The 22,455-nt window shown below is 47.3% G+C and overlaps 2 protein-coding genes across 3 annotated transcripts in view; one reads left to right on the forward strand and one right to left on the reverse strand.

Moving 5' to 3' along the window:
- Positions 1 to 10,221, forward strand: part of SRRT (serrate, RNA effector molecule) — a 34,949-nt gene extending 24,728 nt beyond the window's left edge. For both annotated transcript variants that reach the window (XM_081886765.1, XM_081886766.1), the window contains 8 exons: positions 571 to 762; positions 1,897 to 2,067; positions 3,828 to 3,981; positions 5,128 to 5,321; positions 7,233 to 7,383; positions 8,788 to 8,877; positions 9,691 to 9,787; positions 9,938 to 10,221. In XM_081886765.1, the coding sequence (XP_081742891.1) occupies positions 571 to 762; positions 1,897 to 2,067; positions 3,828 to 3,981; positions 5,128 to 5,321; positions 7,233 to 7,383; positions 8,788 to 8,877; positions 9,691 to 9,787; positions 9,938 to 10,013 (1,125 nt within the window). In that variant the 3' untranslated portion in view covers positions 10,014 to 10,221. The remainder of the gene's footprint in view (positions 1 to 570; positions 763 to 1,896; positions 2,068 to 3,827; positions 3,982 to 5,127; positions 5,322 to 7,232; positions 7,384 to 8,787; positions 8,878 to 9,690; positions 9,788 to 9,937) is intronic.
- Positions 10,222 to 10,328: 107 nt separating this feature from the next.
- LOC309355804 (acetylgalactosaminyl-O-glycosyl-glycoprotein beta-1,3-N-acetylglucosaminyltransferase-like) lies at positions 10,329 to 18,209 on the reverse strand. The gene is made up of 3 exons (XM_081886978.1): positions 18,082 to 18,209; positions 13,367 to 13,917; positions 10,329 to 11,569 (listed from the first exon to the last, which is right to left on the reverse strand). The coding sequence occupies exons 1-3, from the start codon at positions 18,123 to 18,125 to the stop codon at positions 11,142 to 11,144; spliced, it is 1,023 nt and encodes a 340-aa protein (XP_081743104.1). The 5' UTR covers positions 18,126 to 18,209; the 3' UTR covers positions 10,329 to 11,141.
- Between the last annotated feature and the right edge of the window lie 4,246 nt (positions 18,210 to 22,455).

Genomic DNA, 22,455 nt, shown 5'->3' on the forward strand with positions numbered 1-22,455 from the left:
ACAGTGCCTGTGTGCCGTGCTATCTTCACTCCGGTCTTGAAAGACCTACATTGGCTCCCAGTACGTTTCCAAGCACAATTCAAAGTGTTGGTGCTGGCCTTTAAAGCCCTAAACGGCCTCAGTCCAGTATACATGAAGGAGCGTCTCCACCCCCATCGTTCTGCCCGGACACTGAGGTCCAGCTCCGAGGGCCTTCTGGCGGTTCCCTCACTGCGAGAGGCCAAGTTACAGGGAACCAGGCAGAGGGCCTTCTCGGTGGTGGCGCCCTCCCGGTGGAATGCCCTCCCACCAGATGTCAAGGAGAACAACAACTACCAGACTTTTAGAAGACATCTGAAGGCAGCCCTGTTTAGGGAAGCTTTTATTGTTTGATGTATCACAGTATTTTAATATTTTTTTTGGAAGCCCAGCCAGATGGGCGGGGTATAAATAAGAAATTATTTATTATTATTATTATTATTATTATGAGATGCCTGGACACAACTGCGAGTGGGGAGGGGGTCCCTCCCTGTTTCAGCACTGTTTGGGGAGCTGTTCTGGCATTGACCCTGCCCTCCGCCCTCTCCCCAGCTGCGGGAATGCGAGCTGAGCCCCGGCGTCAACCGCGACCTAACCCGGCGCGTCAGAAACGTCAACGGCATCACGCAGCACAAGCAGATCTTGCGCAACGACATCAAGCTGGCGGCCAAGCTGATCCAGACGATGGATGACCGCACCCAGCTGTGGGGGGCCGGGGAGGCCCGCCCTGCCTCCGAAGTCTCGGTCAGTTCGGGGCCCGGGGTGGGGGGGAACTGTCTGGGAGGTGCTCGCAGCCCTTGGGTTTTTCTGCCCTTCGGATTTCTCTGTGCCTCATCAGATGGCCAAGTGGATCGAGCCTGCTGTACGCGATCCCCAGAAACTTAGCTGCGCTGCCTTCCTTGCCAAGGGTTGGACTAGATGACCCCTGGAGGTCCCTTCCAGCTCTATGACTCCATGAAAAGGGCTCCCCTCGCAAGCCGGTTCTCAGCTGAATGTCTACGTATGATGCAGGAAGTCGCCTATGTTCTTATCGCACTTTTCCTGAACTAGTGTTCCTCCCGCTCCTTTGGACTACAATTCCCATCAGCCTCAGCTAGAATGGTTGATGGGAGTTGTAGTCCAAAGCAGCTGGCGGGGCACCTGCTCAGGGAAAGTCTGCCCATAGAGAAACACAGTGGCTCAAGCGGATGGGTTGTTGGTTATTGTTGTTGTTGTTGTTTATACCCCGCCCTCCCCAGCCAAGACCGGGCTCAGGGCGGCTAACACCCGATATAAAAACAAATGAATTGAAATACAACTTAAAAACAAGATTAAAACACAACATTAAAATACTAAAATACAGCCTCATTTCAATGGAAACTCAAGTTAAAAACTTTTGGGGGGATGAAAATGTCCAGTCTTCACCAAGGCTAACTTTCCAGACTGGTCCCACATGGGCCAGAATTAAGCTAGGGAAGCTGCACCCATAGCCGCCGGAAGGAAGGCTTGGCCGTCTGTCTTTTAGAGAGGCATTTACAGTGGTGCCCCGCAAGACGAATGCCTCGCAAGACGGAAAACCCGCTAGACGAAAGGGTTTTCCGTTTTGGAGGTGCTTCGCAAAACGAATTTCCTATGGGCTTGCTTCGCAAGACGAAAATGTCTTGCAAGTTCCTGCGGTTCCCCCCCCCCCTTTTCCCCAAGCCGCTAAGCCGCTTAACAGCTGATCCGCTAAGATGCTTATCAGCTGAGCCGCTAATAGCGCTAAGCCGCTAATGGGCTTGCTTCGCAAGACGAAAAAAACGCAAGACAAAGAGACTCGCGGAACGGATTCTTTTCGTCTACTCTTGGGAGCAAAGCTCACAGCGGCCTCTCTCTCTCTCTCTCTCTCTGCCACCCCAGAGCTTGCCTTCCCAGAACCCCATCTTGAAGAACATCACGGACTACCTGATAGAAGAGGTCAGCGCCGAGGAGGAGGAGCTGCTGGGCAAAAGCGGGGAGCCCTCCGAAGAGCCCCCCAAGGAAGGGAACCCCGCTGAGCTCAACGTGGAGAGGGACGAGAAGCTTGTCAAGGTGACTCTTGCGTGAGAGCGGCTCGGTTTGAGGATGGGGGAGGTTGGAGGACCAGGGCTTTCGTTTTTGGGAAGCTGGGGACCTAGGAAGCTGCCTCCACCCAAGTCAGACCATCAGGGTCCGTCCAACTCAGTGCTGTCTTACACACTGGCCAATGTGACTTTCAATAGTGGGAGTGGTCCATACTCTCAAATCAATAATCAATAGTAACAAAAACTAATCCATTCAAAGGTGTGTATTCTGACAGGGATAACAAACTCAAATAGAGATTACAAACTCTTAACAGGGATTACAAACTTAAACTCAAAGATAACACAATAATTTGTTACAGAATTAGAGATAAGAGCTTATGAGTAGAGATAAGTTTATGTTAGTCCATAGTCTGATTCGACGTGAAGGTCTTAATTTCAATCATACAGAAGTCAGAAATCAGTTACGGATTAGAAGCCCTTACAGGGCCCTGTTTCGATGTATCCACCTTCATCAGCTGGAAGTATCAAATATTACATGAAAATACATTTAAATTCTAAATGATCATAAATTATAAATCAGTATTATATAACATTTGGTTCCTTACCTAATTTTTAAAAGGTTGTGTAAGTTTGAAGACTTTCGGATAAATATATCCTGTTATTGTCTACATTTCTCAGGGATGACAACTGAAAATAATCAATATTAATAATAATCACATGTATTGAATCAAATTAAAAACTCTAAGGCAGCAAATAATCTTATGATTCCTCACCTACATGTGGGTAGATCAACGTGTATCTTGAGCTTTTCTGTGCGTTTTCAATTTGGAAGTGAGCCTATTACCTTTTATATGCACTTAGAGGGGTAGATGAGATCCCCTAGGTCTTCTTAAAGGCATAGAGTTCTAAAGTTCAGAGGACAGCTGCAGTTTAATTTGAGGTCTTAAAGAAATGGTGTATAATCCTGATAGCTATTCAGACCCATAGGGGTCATGGTCTTAAGTAGATGGATGTACCGGGCTTCCTGTTGTAATAACAGTTTATTGATATCTCTCCGATTGAATGGGTCTGCTCTAGGTTTCCAAATAATGAAAAATACGAAATCATCTTCCTGGTGTTTCTGTTGTACGTAGTGTTCTACTAATGGGGCTTCTAGTATTTTATTGCGGATTCGTGAGCGATGTTCATTTATGCATAATTTTATCGGTCTGGTACTCTTGCCAATGTACGGCTTCTTGCACGGATACATCCATACATATACCGTATTTTTTGCTCTATAAGATTCACTTTGTCCCTCCTAAAAAGTAAGGGGAAATGTGTGTGTGTGTGTTATGGAGCGAATGCAGGCTGTGCAGCTATCCCAGAAGCCAGAACAGCAAGAGGGATTGCTGCTTTCACTGCGCAGCGATCCCTCTTGCTGTTCTGGCTTCTGAGATTCAGAATATTTTTTTTCATGTTTTCCGCCTCCAAAAACTAGGTGCGTCTTGTGGTCTGGTGCGTCTTATAGAGTGAAAAATACGGTACACAGTTCTTGGTATTACAATTACTAAAATGTTCAATGCGGAACAGTCTGTTCATTGACAAATTCCTTTACTTGGAGTGCATATTTACAGATATTGCAATTTCCGCATCTATGATGCCCCTGTAATGTTTCTGCTGGGTACAATTCCAGAGATCCATTAAGTCCAGGGGCTGCTGTGAGCTCGGCCTCCCCCTCCACCCCCGGTGGGCTTCCCTTGCAGACCCCCCACCCACCCAGGGCCAACTTCCCTCCTTCCTTCCCTTCAGGTGTTGGACAAGCTGCTTCTATACCTGCGCATCGTCCACTCGGTCGACTACTACAACAATTCGGAGTACGTCAACGAAGACGAGATGCCCAACCGCTGCGGGATCATCCACGTGCGGGGGCCCATCCCCCCCAACCGGGTCACCCATGGAGAAGGTGGGCGGCGTGTGTGTGAGAGAGAGAAAGAGAGCATCATCATCATTTTTAACTTCTGCACCGTCTTTCTATCTTACAATACCCCAAGGCGGTTTACAAGCTGAAGAAACAAAGAATGCACACCTTATAACAATCTAACACAATGCAAAAATGTGCTAATAAAACATAACTTTAAAATAAGCAACCTACATCAAATAAAGTAACATTCAACAATCGTTAAAATAGTATGGAATAATAATATCAGCATATAAAAATTAAACAGAGAGCCACTTTTAACAATTACAATACAGTGGTACCTCGGGTTAAGAACTTAATTCGTTCTGGAGGTCCGTTCTTAACTTGAAACTGTTCTTAACCTGAGACACCACTTTAGCTAATGGGGCCTCCCGCTGCTGCCGCGCTGCCAGAGCACGATTTCTGTTCTCATCCTGAAGCAAAGTTCTTAACCCGAGGTACTATTTCTGGGTTAGCAGAGTCTGTAACCTGAAGCGTCTGTAACCTGAAGCGCCTGTAACCCGAGGTACCACTGTAAATAATTTCTAAACTACAATCAATAAAACAACAGCATGCCACAGAGCATAAAATAATACGATACAAATTGAGAAGCAGGGACTGGAGGATGGGACAAGTCATCTGGCTGAGTTTCCCCAGCCACTCTGGACAGCTTCGAACAGAACACTAAAATACAATAACCTATTAAACATTAAAAGCTTTCCTAAACAGGGCTGCCTTCAGATGTCTTCTAAAAGTCTGGTAGTGGTTGTTCTCTTTGACATCTGGTGGGAGGGCGTTCCACAGGGTGGGTGCCACCACCGAGAAGGCCCTCTGACTGGTTCCCTGTAACTGGCTTCCTGTAGCAAGGGAACCGCCAGAAGGCCCTCGGCGCTGGAACTTGGTGAGGATAACCATCTCTGCTTCTGGGAAGAAAGAGGTTCATTTGGGTGAGGAGACAGGGACTGGTACGCAGAACTCCTGGCTCCTCAGCCCACTTCAATACTATAAGAGTTGCCTTTCAAATGGCCCATCTAATTCGACATCCTTGTTCTCAGAATGGCCAACCAGTTGCCCCCAAGGGAAACTCTTCTATCTGTCCCAAATCTCCCAAGATGCAGCTTCCTTGGAGCTCACTCTGCCCTCCCTTTGCAGTGTCTGACTGGCAGAAGACCTTTGAGGAGAAGCTGACCCCCTTGTTCAGCGCCCGGGAGTTCCTCTCGGAGGAGGAGGCCCAGAAGATGGGCAAGAAGGACCCCGAGCAGGAGGTGGAAAAGTTCGTCACGGCCAACACCCAGGAGTTGGGGAAGGACAAGTGGCTGTGCCCCCTCAGCGGGAAGAAGTTCAAGGTGAGCCCCGTTTCCCAGCTTCAGGTCTGGCCAAGGGGAAGGCCACGCTCCCTGATGCACAAACGCCCCTCTCCTCCCTCTCCAGACCCCCAGCTTAACACGAGCCTGCGGCATGATGCAGCAGCAAAAAAGGCTCATCCTATTCCAGGATGCATGAACAGAAGTCTAGCGTTCCAATCAAGGGAAGTCATAGTGCTGCTCTCTTCCGCCTTGGTCAGACCACACCTGGAGTCCTGTGTCCAGTTCTGGGTGCCAGAATTTAAGGAGGTTATTGATAAAAATCATCATAATAAAATTATATTTATATCCCGCCCTCCCCAGCCGAAGCCGGGCTCAGAGCGGCTAACAACAATAAAAGTAACACAGCATTCTAAAATCAATTCATTCTCAAATCAATTCAAAATCAAATTGATGGCAACCATTGGGCTAGAGTTCTGTGAGGATTACCAAAGGAGAGGGTCAGACTGTGCCTTGGCCAAAGGCCTGGTGGAACAGCTCCGTCTTGCAGGCCCTGCGGAAAGATTTCAAGTCCCACAGGGCCCTGGTCTCTTGTGGCAGAGCGTTCCACCAGATCGGGGCCACAGCCGAAAAAGCCCTGGCTCTGGTCAAGGCCAGCCTAACCCCTGTGGCCCGGGACCTCTAAGATGTTTTTGTTTGCAGACCTTAAGGTCCTCCATGGGGCTTACCAGGAGAGGCGGTCCCATAGGTACGAGGGTCCTGGCCGTATAGGGCTTTAAAGGTCAAAGCCAGCACCTTAAACCTGATCCTGTACTCCACCGGGAGCCAGTGCAGCTGGTATAGCACCGGGTGAATGTGATCCCGCGCCAAGGACCCGCCATTCTGCACTGGCTGGAGTTTCTGGGTCGGTCTCAAGGGCAGCCCCACGCATAGCGAGATACAATGGAAGCTGGAAGATGTTCAGAGGAGGGTGACTGAGATGATCAAGGGTCTGGAAACCAAGCCTTATGAGGAACGGTGGAAGGAGTTGGGGATGTTTAGCCTGGAAAAGAGGAGGCTGAGGGGGAAGTGAGAGCCTTTCTCATCAAATACCTGAAGGCTGATGCGCGAGAAATGGGGCAAGCTGCTCCAGAGGGCAGGACCTGAACCAAAGGACTCAGATTGCACAAAGGGAGATATTCTGATTTAACCTTAGCAATAACTTTCTGACAGTAAGAGATGTTTGACAGTGGAACGGACTCCCTCGGAAGGGAGGCTCACTGGAGGCTTATAAGGAGAAGATGGGTGTCCACCTGCCAGGGTTTCTGCAGCTGGGATTCCTGCATTGGGGTTGGACTAGATGACACTCAGGGACTCCCTTTCTGACTCCCCGATTCCATTGCTCTCGTTCTTCTTTTAAAGAACTCCTTCTTCTTCTTTGACTTTTAAAGCCCTTCACAGCCTAGGGTCCCCGTACCTATGGGATCGCCTCTCCTGGTATGCCCCATGGAGGACCTAAAGGTTCATATATAGCAACACCCTAGAGGTCCCAGGCCCTAAGGAAGTCAGATTAGCCTCAACCAGAGACAGGGCCTTCTCAGTGATGGCTCCGGCCTGGTGGAATGCTCTGCCTCATGAGACCACGGCACTGCAGGATCTGATCTCTTTCCGCAGGGCCTGTAAGACAGAGTTGTTCCACCTGGCCTTTGGCTCAGAATCAATTTGATTCCCTCCCCCTCTTTTTTTTCCCTTTCTCCTCCTATGATGAGATTGCTCCCTAATTGTTTTAATATTGTACCTTAATCTTTTAAATTGTATTTTAATCAACTTGTTTTTATCATTGGTGTTAGCCGCCCTGAGCTCGGTCTTGGCTGGGGAGGGCAGGGTATAAATAAAAAATTATTATTATTATTATTATTATTATTATTATTATTATTATTATTATTAATAATATTATTATCCTCCTCCTCTCAGGGCCCAGAGTTTGTGCGCAAGCACATCTTCAACAAGCATGCGGAGAAGATTGAGGAGGTGAAGAAGGAGGTGTCCTTCTTCAACAACTTCCTCATGGACGCCAAGAGGCCGGCCCTGCCTGAGCTCAAGCCCAACCAGCCCCCGGGACAAGGTAAGGCAGAGAGGGACAGGCAGAGCCGGGGGGCTCAGCAAATGCACAGGGCACAGGGGTGCTTTTCAGATGAGAACACACTCAGATCGTGCTTGTTTCCCACAATATTTTTATATTGGGAGAGGGCGCTCCGGGGTCCCTGATGCAGCAAAAACAACGTACCATATTTTTCGGCCCTTAGGACGCACCAAGTTTTTTGCGTCTCCCCGCCGTCAGCCTCCAAACCACATCGGGAGACAGCGGGATGGCGACGTTCCGCCTCCCCGCTGTCCCCTGACCTTGTGGGGCTGGCGCTGCGGCTCTCCTGAAGCCTGGAGAGCGAGAGGGGTTGGTGCGCACCGACCCCTCTCGCTCTCCAGGCTTCAGCGAAAGCCTGCATTCACCCCATAGGACGCACACACATTTCCCCTTCATTTTTGGAGGGGGGAAAGTGCGTCCTATAGGGCGAAAAATACGGTAGGAGGCAGCAGTTACGAGTTGCCGGTTTCTGCAGCCACAGCAGGCGTTGCGATTCTCCAGCCATTTGGCTTCACCTCCGGAGGCACACTCCGTTGTCGCTCGAGACAGATGTGTTTCCACTGTCAATGTATTTATTCTTCTATTCGTAAGGCAAAACCTCAGAGCGGTTTAAAAACCACAGTAAGATGCTGGACTACGGAGGGGGGACCCAGCCTACTGCAGTGCTTTCTGTAGGGGTGCAGATATCCGGAGTGTGGGGGTCAGGTGGGATTGCTATGAGGAATTATGAAAAATGAAGCAAACCATTGTGTCCGCGATGAAAGCATTGCATTGACTGGGTTTGATTCATCGACAATAGTTTCTGATCAAATCCCACAGGCCTCTCCATCTCTGCTATTTGCTTTCTCTACGCCTGACAGGCACATATAAGCATTCTGAAACAGGCCAGTTGCTTCCTCAGGCATCCTCAGTACATAAAGACAGTAGGTCACTTTGATGTAGTTTAATCTTTAGGTAGATCTTAAGGGCCAGGAAGAGAGTTCACAAGGAAATGGCAAATACTGTACTGCCATCCTGTCTCTCCTGTTTATGACCTCTGGGGTTTTGCTGAACGCATTCCTCCTTTTATTCCTCTTTTATTTACTCTGAACTACATATGTATGCTCAAGTAGGAAATAGTTTCTTTCTAGTTAAAATAATTTATTCTGATCTGACTTTGTCCCATGTGGGGTTTTTTGAAATGCTCAGAGGAAATCTGATTGGTTCTTACAAACACTGTGTAAAAGTTCTTTTGTGAGTAAAACGACCTGGGCCGTGGGGTGGAGAGGGATTATTATACGCTTTCCTCCCAGAGTCTTGCTGGTCAAGCCTTGTGTGTATTTTATTAATCAGAGTCCAATTCTTCCTTGTTTTGGGAACACACCACTTTCCTTCTTCCTCTTGCAGGCTTGGCTCCAGGGTTGCCCTACCCTCCGCAGGCCCCCCAGGGATTGTTGCCCTACGGACAGCCCCGCCTGCCCATCCTGGGATACGGAGGTACGTAAAAGCTCCTGGCGCAGCCCTGGCGAGGCCTCCCCACAAGGGGGCACCGGGGAGCAAGCAGCGCTGCTGCCCTGGGAGTGGGCTTTGTCCAGGAGAGCCTTGCAGGAAATGCTATTACACAGCGCATAGTCAAACTACGGAACTCCCTCCCACAGGAGGCAATGATGGCTGTCTACTGGGATGGCTTTACAAGAGGACTGGACGAATTCATGTAGGAGAGGGCTATTCACAGCTACTGGCCGCAATGGCTCTGCTCTACCTCCACGGTCAGAGGCAGTGATGCTGCTGACTACCAGTTTCTGGAAACCTCGAGAGCGGAGAGTGGCTCTTGGGTTCGAATCCAGCTTGTGGGTTTCTCATTGGGGCAAATGGTTGGCCCCTGTGAGGACAGGATGTTGGACTAGTTGTTCCGCCTGGCCTATGGCTTAATTAATGTTTTAATGTTGTAATTTAATATTGCTTTTTAAGTTGCATTTCAGTCAACTTGTTTTCATTATTGGTTGTTAGCCGCCCTGAGCTGGGGAGGGCGGGGTATAAATAAAATTTATTATTATTATTATTATTATTATTATTATTATTATTATTATTGGCCTGATGCAGCCAGGCTCCTCTTTCTTTCTTATGAAAAACAAACACATTAATTTTTGTTTCGGAATGAACAGTTTAATAACATGTGTACTTAAAACGGCTTTATCAACTACAACAGAAACGAAAACCCTCCCAGCACCTTCTGAAGAAACACACCCCAATAATAACACAGTGTGTCAGTTTCTGATGATCTCCCCCCCCCCCTTTGGTCTCTCGCAGGGGGCCCTCCTTACCCGCCGACCCCGTATGCCGCTGGCAGGGGGAACTACGACACCTTCCGAGGGCAGGGCGGCTACCTGAACAAACCACGCAACAGGTAGGTGTTCGTGCATCTAATTCAAGCCAGAGCAGAGATGGGCCGCCGCAGACCCATTGTGGAGAGGTGTGGGGCTGTGCCTTACAGGGGGGTCAGAGAGAGCACAGCCGGGCCCCAGCGCCCCCATCTCACCCCCATTTCTCTCCGCAGGATGGTGCGAGGTGACCCACGGGCCATAGTGGAGTACCGAGACTTGGACGCCCCAGAAGACGTCGATTTCTTTTGAGCCGGGAGTCGTTCTACCAAGTTGGGTTTCAGTTCTGCCCCCTCCCAGCTTTTTGTTTTTTTAAAAAAATGAAGCCGCTCATCCTGCTTGCCCCCCACCCCTCCCTGTGTGTTAGTCTCTCTTCCACCTCCCCCCCAAATGCTGTGTCCTTTTATGGGTATTCATGTTAACTTTTCCAACGAGATTTCAATAAACGTCCCTGTTTGAACACCGTTTCAGAGTGGCATTCCTGGGTTTAGTTGGGTCACCTACCTCGCCCTTTTAATTCTGGAGTTCTGCAAAAATTGACTCCCCCCCTTAAGGTAGAGTGTGGCTGGGGGAGTCCGTTTTTTGGCTCTGGGAGCCGAATCTCGCAAGGCCAACTGCGACGCGGGGAATGGGGGCAACCCACCTGTCCATCGTGATGTTGCCTGATTTGACGGGTCACCAGCCCCACCCCCCACGCCGAAATCCCTTGCGAGAGCTGTGGAGCCTAAAAAGAGGAGGGGGCTTTCCAAGCTGCCCCTGAAGAAAGATCAGCTCTTGCAAAGAGCTTCTTCCTGTTAGGATTTTATCTATCCGAGCTGCTCCAGCGAGTGGTACTGGGCAGGCAGGGAAAAATAAGCCTGTTTTTTGGGTCACCTCTGACAGGGACTGCCTAGTTGCACAGCGATGGGAGGAAAAACCTGGACCTGCCTGTTGTGTCTGCTTTATGACATTTGCAGCTTGGAAGACGGGACACAGGAACCCGCAGCCAAACTGAGCAGGATTTGAACCCGTGCCTGTCAATCAGGGATTGAATCGTGCTGCTTTGGCAGCGGGGGCCCGTTCCTCACCAGGAGCAGGCACTTGCGGCAGTGCAGAATTGAACCCAGCCCCCCTCCACAAGTGACACCAGTGGGGCGGGGAATGGGTGATTTCTGGGTTCTATCTGCTCCAAGTCCACTCTGAGGAGCGAAGGGAGGCTTCCAGGCTGCCGCAACGCCACTGTTCAACCCGGGTAACTTTAAAGAACTCTGAACAAGAAGGCTATTAAACCGGCCAGCCCCTCCATGGGGCGCACCCTAGGCACCTGAACCCAAACCATGAAACGGGGGTATGTACCTTATTCAGGTCCCATCCCCTTGGGGGTCGCCTAAAATGTTTGGCTCAATCCCAGAGCTCCTTCCACACTTCCTCCATCCTCTCCATCGAGACCCCGTGGACGGTCAGGGACTCCTTGTACGCTTCGGGCTCGTCCTTGGCGACCCCCCACACCTGGAAGCGCCCCTCGTGGCGAAGGGTGATGCCGGCCGCCAAGGAAAGGAACCCCAAATACGGCTCGTCGAGAGGGAAGACGGGCAGCTGCCGGGAGACTCGGTAGAGCTCCAGGATCAAGGCTCCGGGCAGGATGGTTCCCCCTGCGATGAACGGCGGGTAGTGTTCCAGCGGGTAGAGGAGGCAGGGCACCGCGGCGTCCCCCGTCCTCACGACAGGCTCCTCGTTGGCCAGGTTCCCGTGGATGAAGTCTGAGGCTCTGGGGAGGTCCTTCAGATACTGCGTCAGCTCATAGGGGTTCACAAAGATGTCGTCGTTCGCTGCAACGGCAGGACGTAAGGGTTAGCGCTCGGTTTCCCGTTAGCACAGTTCCTACCATTGGGGTATTGTATTCTTTAACATCGTACCATTCCTGTATGTTTCCGAGCACAATTCAAAGTGTTAGTGCTGACCTTGAAAGGTAAAGGGCTAAAGGGACCCCTGACCATTAGGTCCAGTCATGGCCGACTCTGGGGTTGCGGCGCTCATCTCGCTTTATTGGCCAAGGGAGCCGGCGTACAGCTTCCGGGTCATGTGACCAGCAGGACTAAGCCGCTTCTGGCAAACCAGAGCAGCGCACGGAAACGCCGTTTACTTTCCCGCCAGAGTGGTACCTATTTATCTACTTGCACTTTGACATGCTGTCGAACTGCTAGGTGGGCAGGAGCAGGGACGGAGCAACGGGAGCTCACCCCGTCGCAGGGATTCAAACCGCCGACCTTCTGATCAGCAAGTCCTTGGCTCTGTGGTTTAACCCACAGCGCCACCCGCTTCCCCTTGAAAGCCCTAAACAGCCTCAAAGGCCCAGTGTACCTAAAGGAGCGTTTCCACCCCCATCGTTCTGCCCGGACACTGAGGTCCAGCGCCGAGGGCCTTCTGGCGGTTACCTCGCTGTGAGAAGCCAAGTTACAGGGAACCAGGCAGAGGGCCTTCTCGGTAGTGGCACGCACCCTGTGGAACTCCCTCCCACCAGATGTCAAAGAGAAAAACAATAACCAGACTTTTAGAAGACATCTGAAGGCAGCCCTTTTCAGGGAAGCTTTTAATGTTTAATAGGTTATTGTATTTTAGTTAAACATTTTAGTTAAACAAACATTAAAATGTCACACAGTAAAAACCTCCCTAAGCATGGCTGCCTTCAGATGTCTTCTAAATGTCAGGTAGTTGTTTTTCTCTTTGACATCTGAAGGGAGGGCATTCCACAGGGTGGGCTCCACTACCGAGAAGGCCCTCTGCCTGGTTTCCTGCAGCTTTTCGCAATGTTCCTCTTCTGCATCAATAACTGAATATGGGTAAATGCACAATACCCCCAAAGGAAAAAAGGGAGTTCGTCAGTCGTGGATGTGCAGAAGCACTAAATCACGCTATGCGCAGAAGCGCCGAATTGCAACCCGCACATGCCGTTGGTTGCGAACATGCCTCCTGCACGGATCGCGTTCGCAACCCAAGCGTCAACCGCAGCCCCAATGCTACAATTTTCTGGATTCTCCACTGAAAGAAAAGACCAAACCCCGAAAGAAACAGGTGTGTGGCCCCTCCTCACCCCCCTAACCCATAGCTGTCAACTGCCCCTTATTTGGCGGGAAAGTCCCTTATCCCAGCGCTGTGTCCCGCTGCTGTCCCTTATTGATGATGTCCCTTAAATTTCCCGGGTTTCAAAGGAAGCAGCTCCTCTCCCTCCCTCCCTCCCTGCCGGCCAGGGAGGAGGGAGGCTCCAGCTGTGTTGCTTGGCTGCGTTGCTCACCCAATAAGGAGTCTGAGAACGACTGGGGGGTGGAGCTTGCATGCCTTGTGCCAATCAAATTGGCCGCGTTGCCTGGGGACTCGCCTTTGCTCAGCGCTTCCCAGCGGAGAGGTGACAGTGGTTTTCCTTGCTGCATCCCCTTTGCCGGGTTGCGCTGTGGGAACCACCGCTTGAGGCTTCGTTTGGCTGCTGGCTGGGCTTTCTGAGGGGCTCAGAAGTTGAACATACCTGTGCTTGGAAAATCCCTTATTTTGGCTGCTGGTCCCTTCTTTTCCCCTTATTTTCAAATCTGTAAGTTGACAGCTATGCCCCAACCTCACCTGCACCCACTCACCTTTGAAGACATAGGCCACCCCTTGGCAGTGGTTGTGGACCCATTGAAGCAAGCAGCGCTCCTTCAGGGACTGGTTTCGGGGAGACTCCCCAAAGTCCCACCACAGGACGTCTCCGAAGGCTTGGATTTCCTGCAGCAGCGCCTGGGCCAGGCTGTTTTCGGAGGCCGTGGCCACCAGGAAGACGGGCTGGAGGAAGAAGCCGTCCATCGGCCTCTGCTGGGCCCAGGTGCGGCGCAGGAGAGCTCTCCTTTCCCAGGACGCCGGGTGCGACTTGATGGCCAGGAGGAGCAATGGGGCAGGCCAGGGGCCGCGGCACCAGGCTTCTTCGAAGACCAGCTCCCGGCAACGATATCGCTGCAGGTGCGGGTACAGGGCGAGGTGGACGCCAAGGTCCAGCTGGAAGCGGCAGCTGCCAATCTGAAGGACAACGGACCTGCGGGTGGCGAAGACGTTCTCCCAGTGGGTCAGGCCGATGTACAAGATGATGGAGACCAGGAGCCCCACTGCGACCCCCAGGTGGAGGGTCCTTCGGAAGGGGAGCTGTGGAAGCCTGCAGAGAGCCAGGAAACCATTCTTCAATACTTAGTTTCGTGGGACCACAAGGACCAGCTATTATTATTATTATTATTATTATTATTATTATTATTATTATTATTGATACAGCAAGAAAAGAGAAAACACAAACACCAAATTTCACACAGGAATAATCATAGACACGTAATTTTCTTAACAAACGATAAAATACAAATTGGTCTTCACACCAAAGACCCAACCTCCTGTCTATTCCACATTTCGATTCCATATTACTTATTGCCAATACACGCTTTTATCATAATTAAACCTTTTCTTAATATACCTTAATGCTTATAACTATCTTGCAACTATTACTGAAGTTCCTCGAATGCTTAAACTACTTAATGCTTAAACTTAGTTTAAACTACTATACAGTGGTACCTCAGGTTACATACGCTTCAGGTTACAGAATCCGCTAACCTAGAAATGGTGCTTCAGGTTAAGAACTTTGCTTCAGGATGAGAACAGAAATCGTGCTCCGGCGGCAGCGGGAGGCCCCATTAGCTAAAGTGATGCTTCAGGTTAAGAACAGTTTCAGGTTAAGTACGGACCTCCGGAACGAATTAAGTACTTAACCCGAGGTACCACTGTATTTATATTTCAAATATTCTTTGAAAACCTCCCATTTTGAGACAAATCCCTGTTTTGATTTATTCTTTATTTTTTCTGATAGACTGTCTAATTCAGCATATATTCTGTGATGTAGTTATGATGTATCTGAGGGGTGGTCTTAGGTTACACCCCTTCTGTGATGAATGCATAATGTTTCTGGGGGTGGTCTTGATCTACAGGGTGGCAATTTCAAAAGTCTTTATAAGGCCTTGTGCGTCATATTTCTGGGTCCCTCCTCTCTCCTGCGTGTGAGGGGAGCACCCTGTTGCAACAGATCAATAAAGATCAAGCTTACTAGCTGCTTTGCTTCTCAATATTCTCTGGTTGGCCTCTGTTATTCTCTCCTACCGATAGGGAACCTATGTAAGGACTCTATATGGGCTCTTGGATACCCCATAAGGGAAAAAAGGGCAATTTTTGTTTACAACAGTATTGAGGATGTTTTAACAGGATGGCTGCAATTCCACCAAATGAATGATGTGTTTATGTGTGATAAGAAAGTAGGATTTTATTATTTTAAAAAAATCCAGATTTCAAATTGGCCTGTTGGGAGGCAGGACCAAATTATTATCCAAAATGTACAATTTTTTTATTAGAATGGTACACCAAAGACGAACAAAGGAGGTGATGATAAAAGGGGCAATAGATTTTGGGTACAATATCGAGCATGATGCGTGGGTGAGACTATGGAATGAGAGTCTAAAATTTATAGCATGTGCCACCCTGAAAGAAAATATAATGAAAATGATGTACCACTGGTACTTGACGCCTGTGAAATTGGCAAAAATGTATAGGATGAGTAGTAAATTATGTTGGAAATGTAAAGAGAAGGATGGCGATTTTTACCACATGTGGTGGTCATGTGAGAAATCAAAATCATTTTGGGAACTGATTTACAACGAATTGAAAAAGATGCTTAAATATACCTTCCCCCCCAAAAGCCGGAAACTTTTTTTGCTGGGCTTGATGGGAGAGGAAATTGGAAAAGCAGATCAAAGTCTATTTATGTATGTGACGACTACTTTGTTTGCCCAAAAATGGAAAATACAGGAATTACCAGCGGTGGAGGAGCGGCAGACGAGAATGATGGATTGCGCAAAACTAGAAAAAAATAACCTGCAAGATCTGAAACCAGGAGGAAGCAAAATTCCAAAGACACTGGAGTAAATTTATGGATTATATAAATAATAACTGTAGAAATTTGAAGACACTAGTAGGACTGAAATAAATGTTACGACATGGACTTGATAAAATAAGAAGAAATTGCGGGAAGTAGACTGAAATAGGAATGGAGGGAGGGAAGTCATTGCTTGGCAGAGTGATGGACAAGGAAGTGTGTGGATGATTGTTGAAATTGTATAGTTAAAGCTCTGGTTTTCCCAGAAGTGATATATGGAAGTTGGACCATAAAGAAGGCTGATGGCCGAAGAATAGATGCTTTAGAATTCTGGTGCTGGAGGAGACTCTTGAGAGTCCCATGGACTGCAAGAAGATCAAACCTCTCCATTCGGAAGGAAATCAGCCCTGAGTGCTCACTGGAAGGACAGATCCTGAAGCGGAGGCTCCAAGACTTTGGCCACCTCAGGAGAAGAGAAGACTCCCTGGAAAAGACCCTGATGTTGGGAAAGATGGAGGGCGCAAGGAGAAGGGGAGGACGGAGGATGAGATGGTGGGACAGTGTTCTCGAAGCGACCAGCATGAGTTTGACCAAACTGTGGGAGGCAGTGGAAGACAGGAGGGCCTGGCGTGCTCTGGTCCATGGGGTCACTAAGAGTCGGACACGACTAAGCAACAACAACAAAATGGAAAATTAATTTTAATAAAGCATTGGGGGGGGGGGGAGGAATGCTCTCCCCAGGGAGGTTTGCCTGGCCCCTCCGTTATTTATTTTTAGGCGCCAGGCGAAAACGTTCAACCAGGTCTTTTGGCTGAGTAATATTCTACAGCCGAAAAACCCAATGCCGGTCTAAGCTGCATCCACAGGTGTCCAGAACAAGGGAAGTAATAATCCTACCGTATTCTGCCCTGGTCAGACCCCACCTGGAGTCCTGTGTCCGGTTCTGGGCACCCCAATTTAAGGAGGACATGGACAAGCTGGAAGGTGGGTAGAGGAAGACGACGGAGATGATCAAGGGCCCAGAAACCAAGCCTTATGAGGAATGGTCGAAGGAGCTGGGTACATTTAGCCTGGGAAAGAGGAGACTGAGAGGAGATATGAGAGCCAACTTCAAATATCTAAAGCGCTGTCACACGGAAAATGGAGCAAGCTTGATTTCTGCTGCTCCAGAGCGGAGGACCTGAACCAGTTGACTGAAATTGCAATAAAAGAGACTGACCAATAATTGCAGGCAGAAAGGTTATAGCGAGTAACTAGAAAAATGCAGAAGAGCTAGGGGTGAACCAATGGAGGAATAAACTGAATCATATTATAGTTTTAGAATACCTAACTGTGAAGATATATAGAATGAAAGGGTTTAAGGTCAGTGAGAAAGAGGAGGGTTGGTTTGAGAAGATATTGAATTTATTTGAGTAGGTTTGAACAATTTGGGGCAATTAAAAATGTTAAAAGTGAAATAAACCTTGTGGAGGGAGGAGCGTTAAGGTACATAGAAGTGTACATTTGGTTAATTTGAATATGTTATTATTGAATATTATTGAATAATATGTATATTGTTGAATATTTTATACTCAATGTATCAGCCGCCTGGGGGATTTCACTTTTTGTGTTTTGGTGGTTGGTGTGTGTGTATATATATATATATATATATATATAGAGAGAGAGAGAGAGAGAGAGAGAGAGAGAGAGAGAGAGACTGACCAAATATTAGGAAGGGCTTTCTGAGGTTGTTAAATCTTTTATTGGGTTTGAAATTGCTGGCTCTCTGCCTCGCTTCAACCCGAGATTGTTTTATATACGTTTTTACTGTTGATGATTGTATTGTTAGATTCCTTTGACGTGTTTTACGGTCCTGAGGGCAGGGTGCAACAATGGAATTAAAACCAGCTCAAAACAACTTACAACCGCAGATACATGCACAGTCCTGAAAAGGTACATCTCAAGCGTCAAAGGCCCCAGGATGGAGAGCATTTATTTCATTGTGAAATCTCTTCCTGGGACGCACCCTGAAGCAATTTATCTCTCTATCTCACGCTCACGTATCTGAGATCGCCTTCAGGAGCCCAGATTTTATCGCACGTGTAAAAACCATCTCAAACCCAACGAGATGAGGTCAGGGATGAGATAAAAAAGAAATCTGCGGAGAGGAAGGCTTCTTGAGAGAGGAAATGATGCAGATCGTCTCGTGGGAACGGCTTCCACTGATAAATCGGTTGCTTCTGCAAAGTTGCCAGAGTTAAACCGAGCCCAGATTTTGGCTGGGCCCACGACGTCCCTGCAAAGCGGTCCAGAGGCCTAACCTCTTCGTCAAACCCGCTTCGTCAAACCCCTGCAAGAATTGCACCTTGTCCTTTGTCTCTGCACCCCACTCCTGCCCCAAAAAGCCCCCCCACTGCCCCTCTACCTACCTACCTGCCAGCAGCAAGCAGCACCTCCCTGAACTTCAGGGCAGCCATCTTTGTTGAGGGCAGCAAACGGGGCCCAATCCTGCAAAGATCAGGCCTGGCTGGAGCCGCCGCGGTGCGTCAACATGCAAAGCCCTGGATAGTGCGACAGGAATTCCGGGGACTTAGATATATGTTCAATGTCCATAAGTGTACCAACCAAGCACGTACATAGATCAGCACCTGAAACCATTTTTATTCCTCAAACTGAGCAAATGATTTCTCTGCAATGTCAAAGGAAAATGGAAAAGCCTCCCCATTGTCTTTGCCCTCACAAATCCTGTCTTAAGGGTATGTCTGTGTATGAATAGGGTGTGAGCCTGTGACCTGGCTCAGGAACTAAGTATTTATCATTGCAAAAGACTGGCCAGGCTCCCCAGGGTATCCAATCAAGTGACCTTTAAACAGGTAACCTGGCAGACAGGAGGTAAACAAAGCACTCAGATTTCTGTTGTAGACCACCTTCTCTGTGGTGTATGTATGATGTATCTGGGGGTGGTCTATACCTACAGGGTGGCAATTTCAGCAGAAATGTTATAAAGAATTAAGTACAAATAGATTGTTAATGGATCAAAGGGAAAAATAAGGTCAGAATGTGTTAAGATAAATTATAGGACAGAAAACTGAGGAAGATGGAAAGGATTTGCTGAAACAGTTAATTGAAGTGGAATACAAAAAAGGGAGGTGCGAGGAGGTCGCTGAAACAAGTAAATGAAAAGATAAGATATTGAAAGTATTGGATGTGTTTTTAATTGTTTTTATTTTGTTTTGTAGTCTTTTTGTTTTTGTATTGTATTGTATTGTTTTGTTTTGTTTAATTCCTTTTCTTTTTATTCTGTAATCTTTAAACTCTTAATAAATATTATTATATATATATATATATATATATAATAAATGTTCATAAATGCCTCGTCCAAGCACATACATCCATATATAAACCACATGTCTGAAACCCCACAGAAAGTCCTGAAACCATTTTGTCCCTCCCAAATTGACCTCAAACTGAGCAAACGATTTCTCTGCAAGAAAAATCATTGCAAAATACTGGCCAGGCTCCCCAGGGTATCCAATCAAGTGACCTTTAAACAGGTAACCTGGCAGACAGGAGGTAAACAAAGCACTCAGATTTCTGTTGTAGACCACCTTTTCTGTGATATAGGTATGATGTATCTGGGGTGGTCGTATGGAGCTACACCCCTTCTGTGATGTAGGTATGATGTTTCTGGGGCGTGGTCTTGGACTCCAGGGCGGGCAATTTAAAATGTCTATATAAGGGCGGACACACCTTTGTTCGGGGTCCTCCTCCTTTCCTGTGTGTGAGGGGAGCACCCTGTTGCAACAGTTCAATAAAGATCAGGCTTACTAGCTGCTTTGCTCCTCAATATTCTCTGGTTGGCCTCTGTTATTTTCTCCAACCGATGGAGAACCTACAAAGGACTCTATAAGGGCTCTTGTGTCCCCCATAAGGGAATAAGGGCAGATTTTTGTTTATTACAATAATGACTTTATTATTTACACCCCACCCCTCTGACTGGTTTGCCTCAGCTACTCTGGGCAGCTGCCAGCATATATAAAAAACATAATAAAACGTTAAAAAAACCAACACTTCCCTATACAGGGCTGCCTTTAGGTGTATTCTAAAAATTGTATATTTATGTACCCCCTTGGCTTGGGGCAGGGGTGTGTGTGTCACATAACTCCATACCCTCCAACATTTCTCTGATGAAAAACAGTGACTTCCTAAGGAAAAACAGGATATTCCGGATCAAATCAGAAACCAGGGCTGCTTCTATAAATCCAAGACTGTCCCTGCAAAAAAGACCGCTTTTCAAATGTCCAAAATATTTTCTTCTATATCACCGAACTGTTGGGTGGGAGTTGCAATAAACTTGGTAAATAGTTTCAGATAGGTGGCTGTGGTGGTCTGACATAATCGAAATGAATAAATAATTTTTAAAACAAAAATTCAGTAGCACCTTAGAGACCAACTAAGTTTGTTCTGGGTATAAGCTTTTGGTAAATCGCGAACCTTTGCAGTGGGAATGCAAGATGGGGTGAGGTTTTGGAATCTGGTTTTTGGACAGAAATGACAGCATATGACTAAATAAGGTATTTTTTGCCTTCCAGAATTAGTGTTATGGACTATCTTGGCCCCGCTCACTCTGATAGAGCGGTAACGGATAAAATGACACATCATTTGATATTTCAGCACAGACCAGAAACTCCACACGTTTTTATGATTTAGCATTCCTTTGTGACTCATATGGCAGAACTGTCATTTCCAAGCCAAGACTGGCATATCTGGAGATTGTCTTGTTAATTTATTTTATTTGTAAGACACAATTATGTGTTGTAGAAAAACATTTGCAGCAGCAACATAGAAATATAAAACCTTGAAAAACCTGCACTGGTCTCTATGGTCAAGAACTTAGGGACTTTGGCTATTGCAGAAAAAATTATGCCTAAACTGTGTGTTTCCAGTGGGATGATGGGAGTTGTAGTCCGAAAACAACTGGAGACCCAAAATTGGGAAACAGTGGTTTAGAGTGTGATAAGAATATTAAGGTCTTACATATGTAATAAATGCAAACACGTACATAAATATATAAACCACATGTCTGAAAACCCCACAGAAAAAGAGTCCTGAACAAATCGACCTCAATTATTTCTCTGCAAAGTCAAAGTGGAAAACCTCCCCACTGTCTTTTTCCTTCACCAATCCTGTCTTAAGGGCACATTTAAGATATGAGTAGGGTGTGAGCCTGTGACCTGGCTCAGGAACTAAGTATTTATCATTACGAAAGACTGGCCAAGCTCCCCAGGGTATCCAATCAAGTGAGCATTAACAGGTAACCTTCCAGACAGGAGGTAAACAAACCACTCAAATTTCTGTTGTAGACCACCTTTTCTGTGATGTAGGTATGATGTTTCTGGGGGTGGTCTTGGACTCCAGGGCGGGCAATTTAAAATGTCTATATAAGGGCAGGCACACCTTGGTTCTGGGTCCTCCTCCTTTCCTCCGTATGAGGGGAGCACCCTGTTGCAACAGCTTTGATAAAGATCAGGCTTGCCAGCTGCTTTGCTTCTCAATATTCTCTGGTTGGCCTCTGTTATCTTCTCCTACCAATAGGGAACCTACGTCTCTATATGGGCTCTTGGGTATCCCATAAGGGAAAAAAGGGCAGATTTTGTTTACAACAAGAGGAAGAGGAGCTTGTAAAATTATGCACAAGTTTGGAGAAAGTGAATAAATGCTTTCCTTCGTCTCTCGTAACTTGTGGGGAGTCCATGAAGCCCCACATCACTTCCCAAGGAATACAGAGAAGTGTATTTTCAAAAAGAGCAAAGGTTGGAGCTGGTCTATTTGGTTAAGCATTGAATTGCCATTGCACAGTTCCGTTTCACGCCGACCGGAATAAGATTTACGAAACAGAGATTGAAATCTGGCTCTCTCTTTCGTCGGATTTCCGTCGGCAAATATACACAGAGAGTTATTCTCTCGAACTTATTGCGAGAATTTTGGACCGCTTGGGATATTGAGTAGTGTGTGTTGTTGCTATTATTTTGGCCTTGTAAATATCATTTAAGGTGTCGGATTTCTGTACATAACTGTTAATGGATTTTTGTAAATCACATACGGAGTTATTTAGTTAAAAAAGAAAAAAATTGTGAAAGAAATAAGCCAGAGATGCATTTTAAATAAAAGGACACATTCTACTCATGTAAAAACACGCTGATTCCTGGACCGTCTGCAGGATTGAGAAGGCGATTGGGCCGGATTCGGCCCCCAGGCCTTATGTTGCCTACCCCTGTGCAAAACATTCAGACACGAGCTTGGCTGTAGATTTGCGCAGGGTTAATTCCCAAAAATGTCCTGCGAGGCAAGTAAACATATGCAAATAAAACCATATATGACTGTCTCCAACGACCGTCGTTACAAACTTGATTAAGCACTGGGAACCCCTGGAATCGCCAGGGTAGCAATATCCTGCATGGTGTGTTTTTGAAATATTTCTTAGGAAAGATGCCACCAATGGTCTTGGGTTGCCAACAAGTGAGGTCACTGCCACCCGTTGATGTGAGATTTCTTAATAATAATAATAATTTATTATTTATATGCCGCTCATCGTCCGACTCATTTGTCCGCCTCAGCCATTCTGGGCGGACAAATTAAAACAAAAGAAGACGTCAAGCATTCAAAACTTCCCTGAACAGGGCTGCCTTCAGATGTCTTCTAAAAGCCAGATAGTTATTTATTTCCTTGACATCTGACTGGAGGGCGTTCCACAGGGCGGGCACCGCCACTTGTATTTCGGCTTTGTGAATTGCTGACCCGTTAAAA

This window comes from Podarcis melisellensis, assembly GCF_964234715.1.
Source record: "Podarcis melisellensis genome assembly, chromosome: 13".
NCBI lineage: Eukaryota > Metazoa > Chordata > Lepidosauria > Squamata > Lacertidae > Podarcis > Podarcis melisellensis.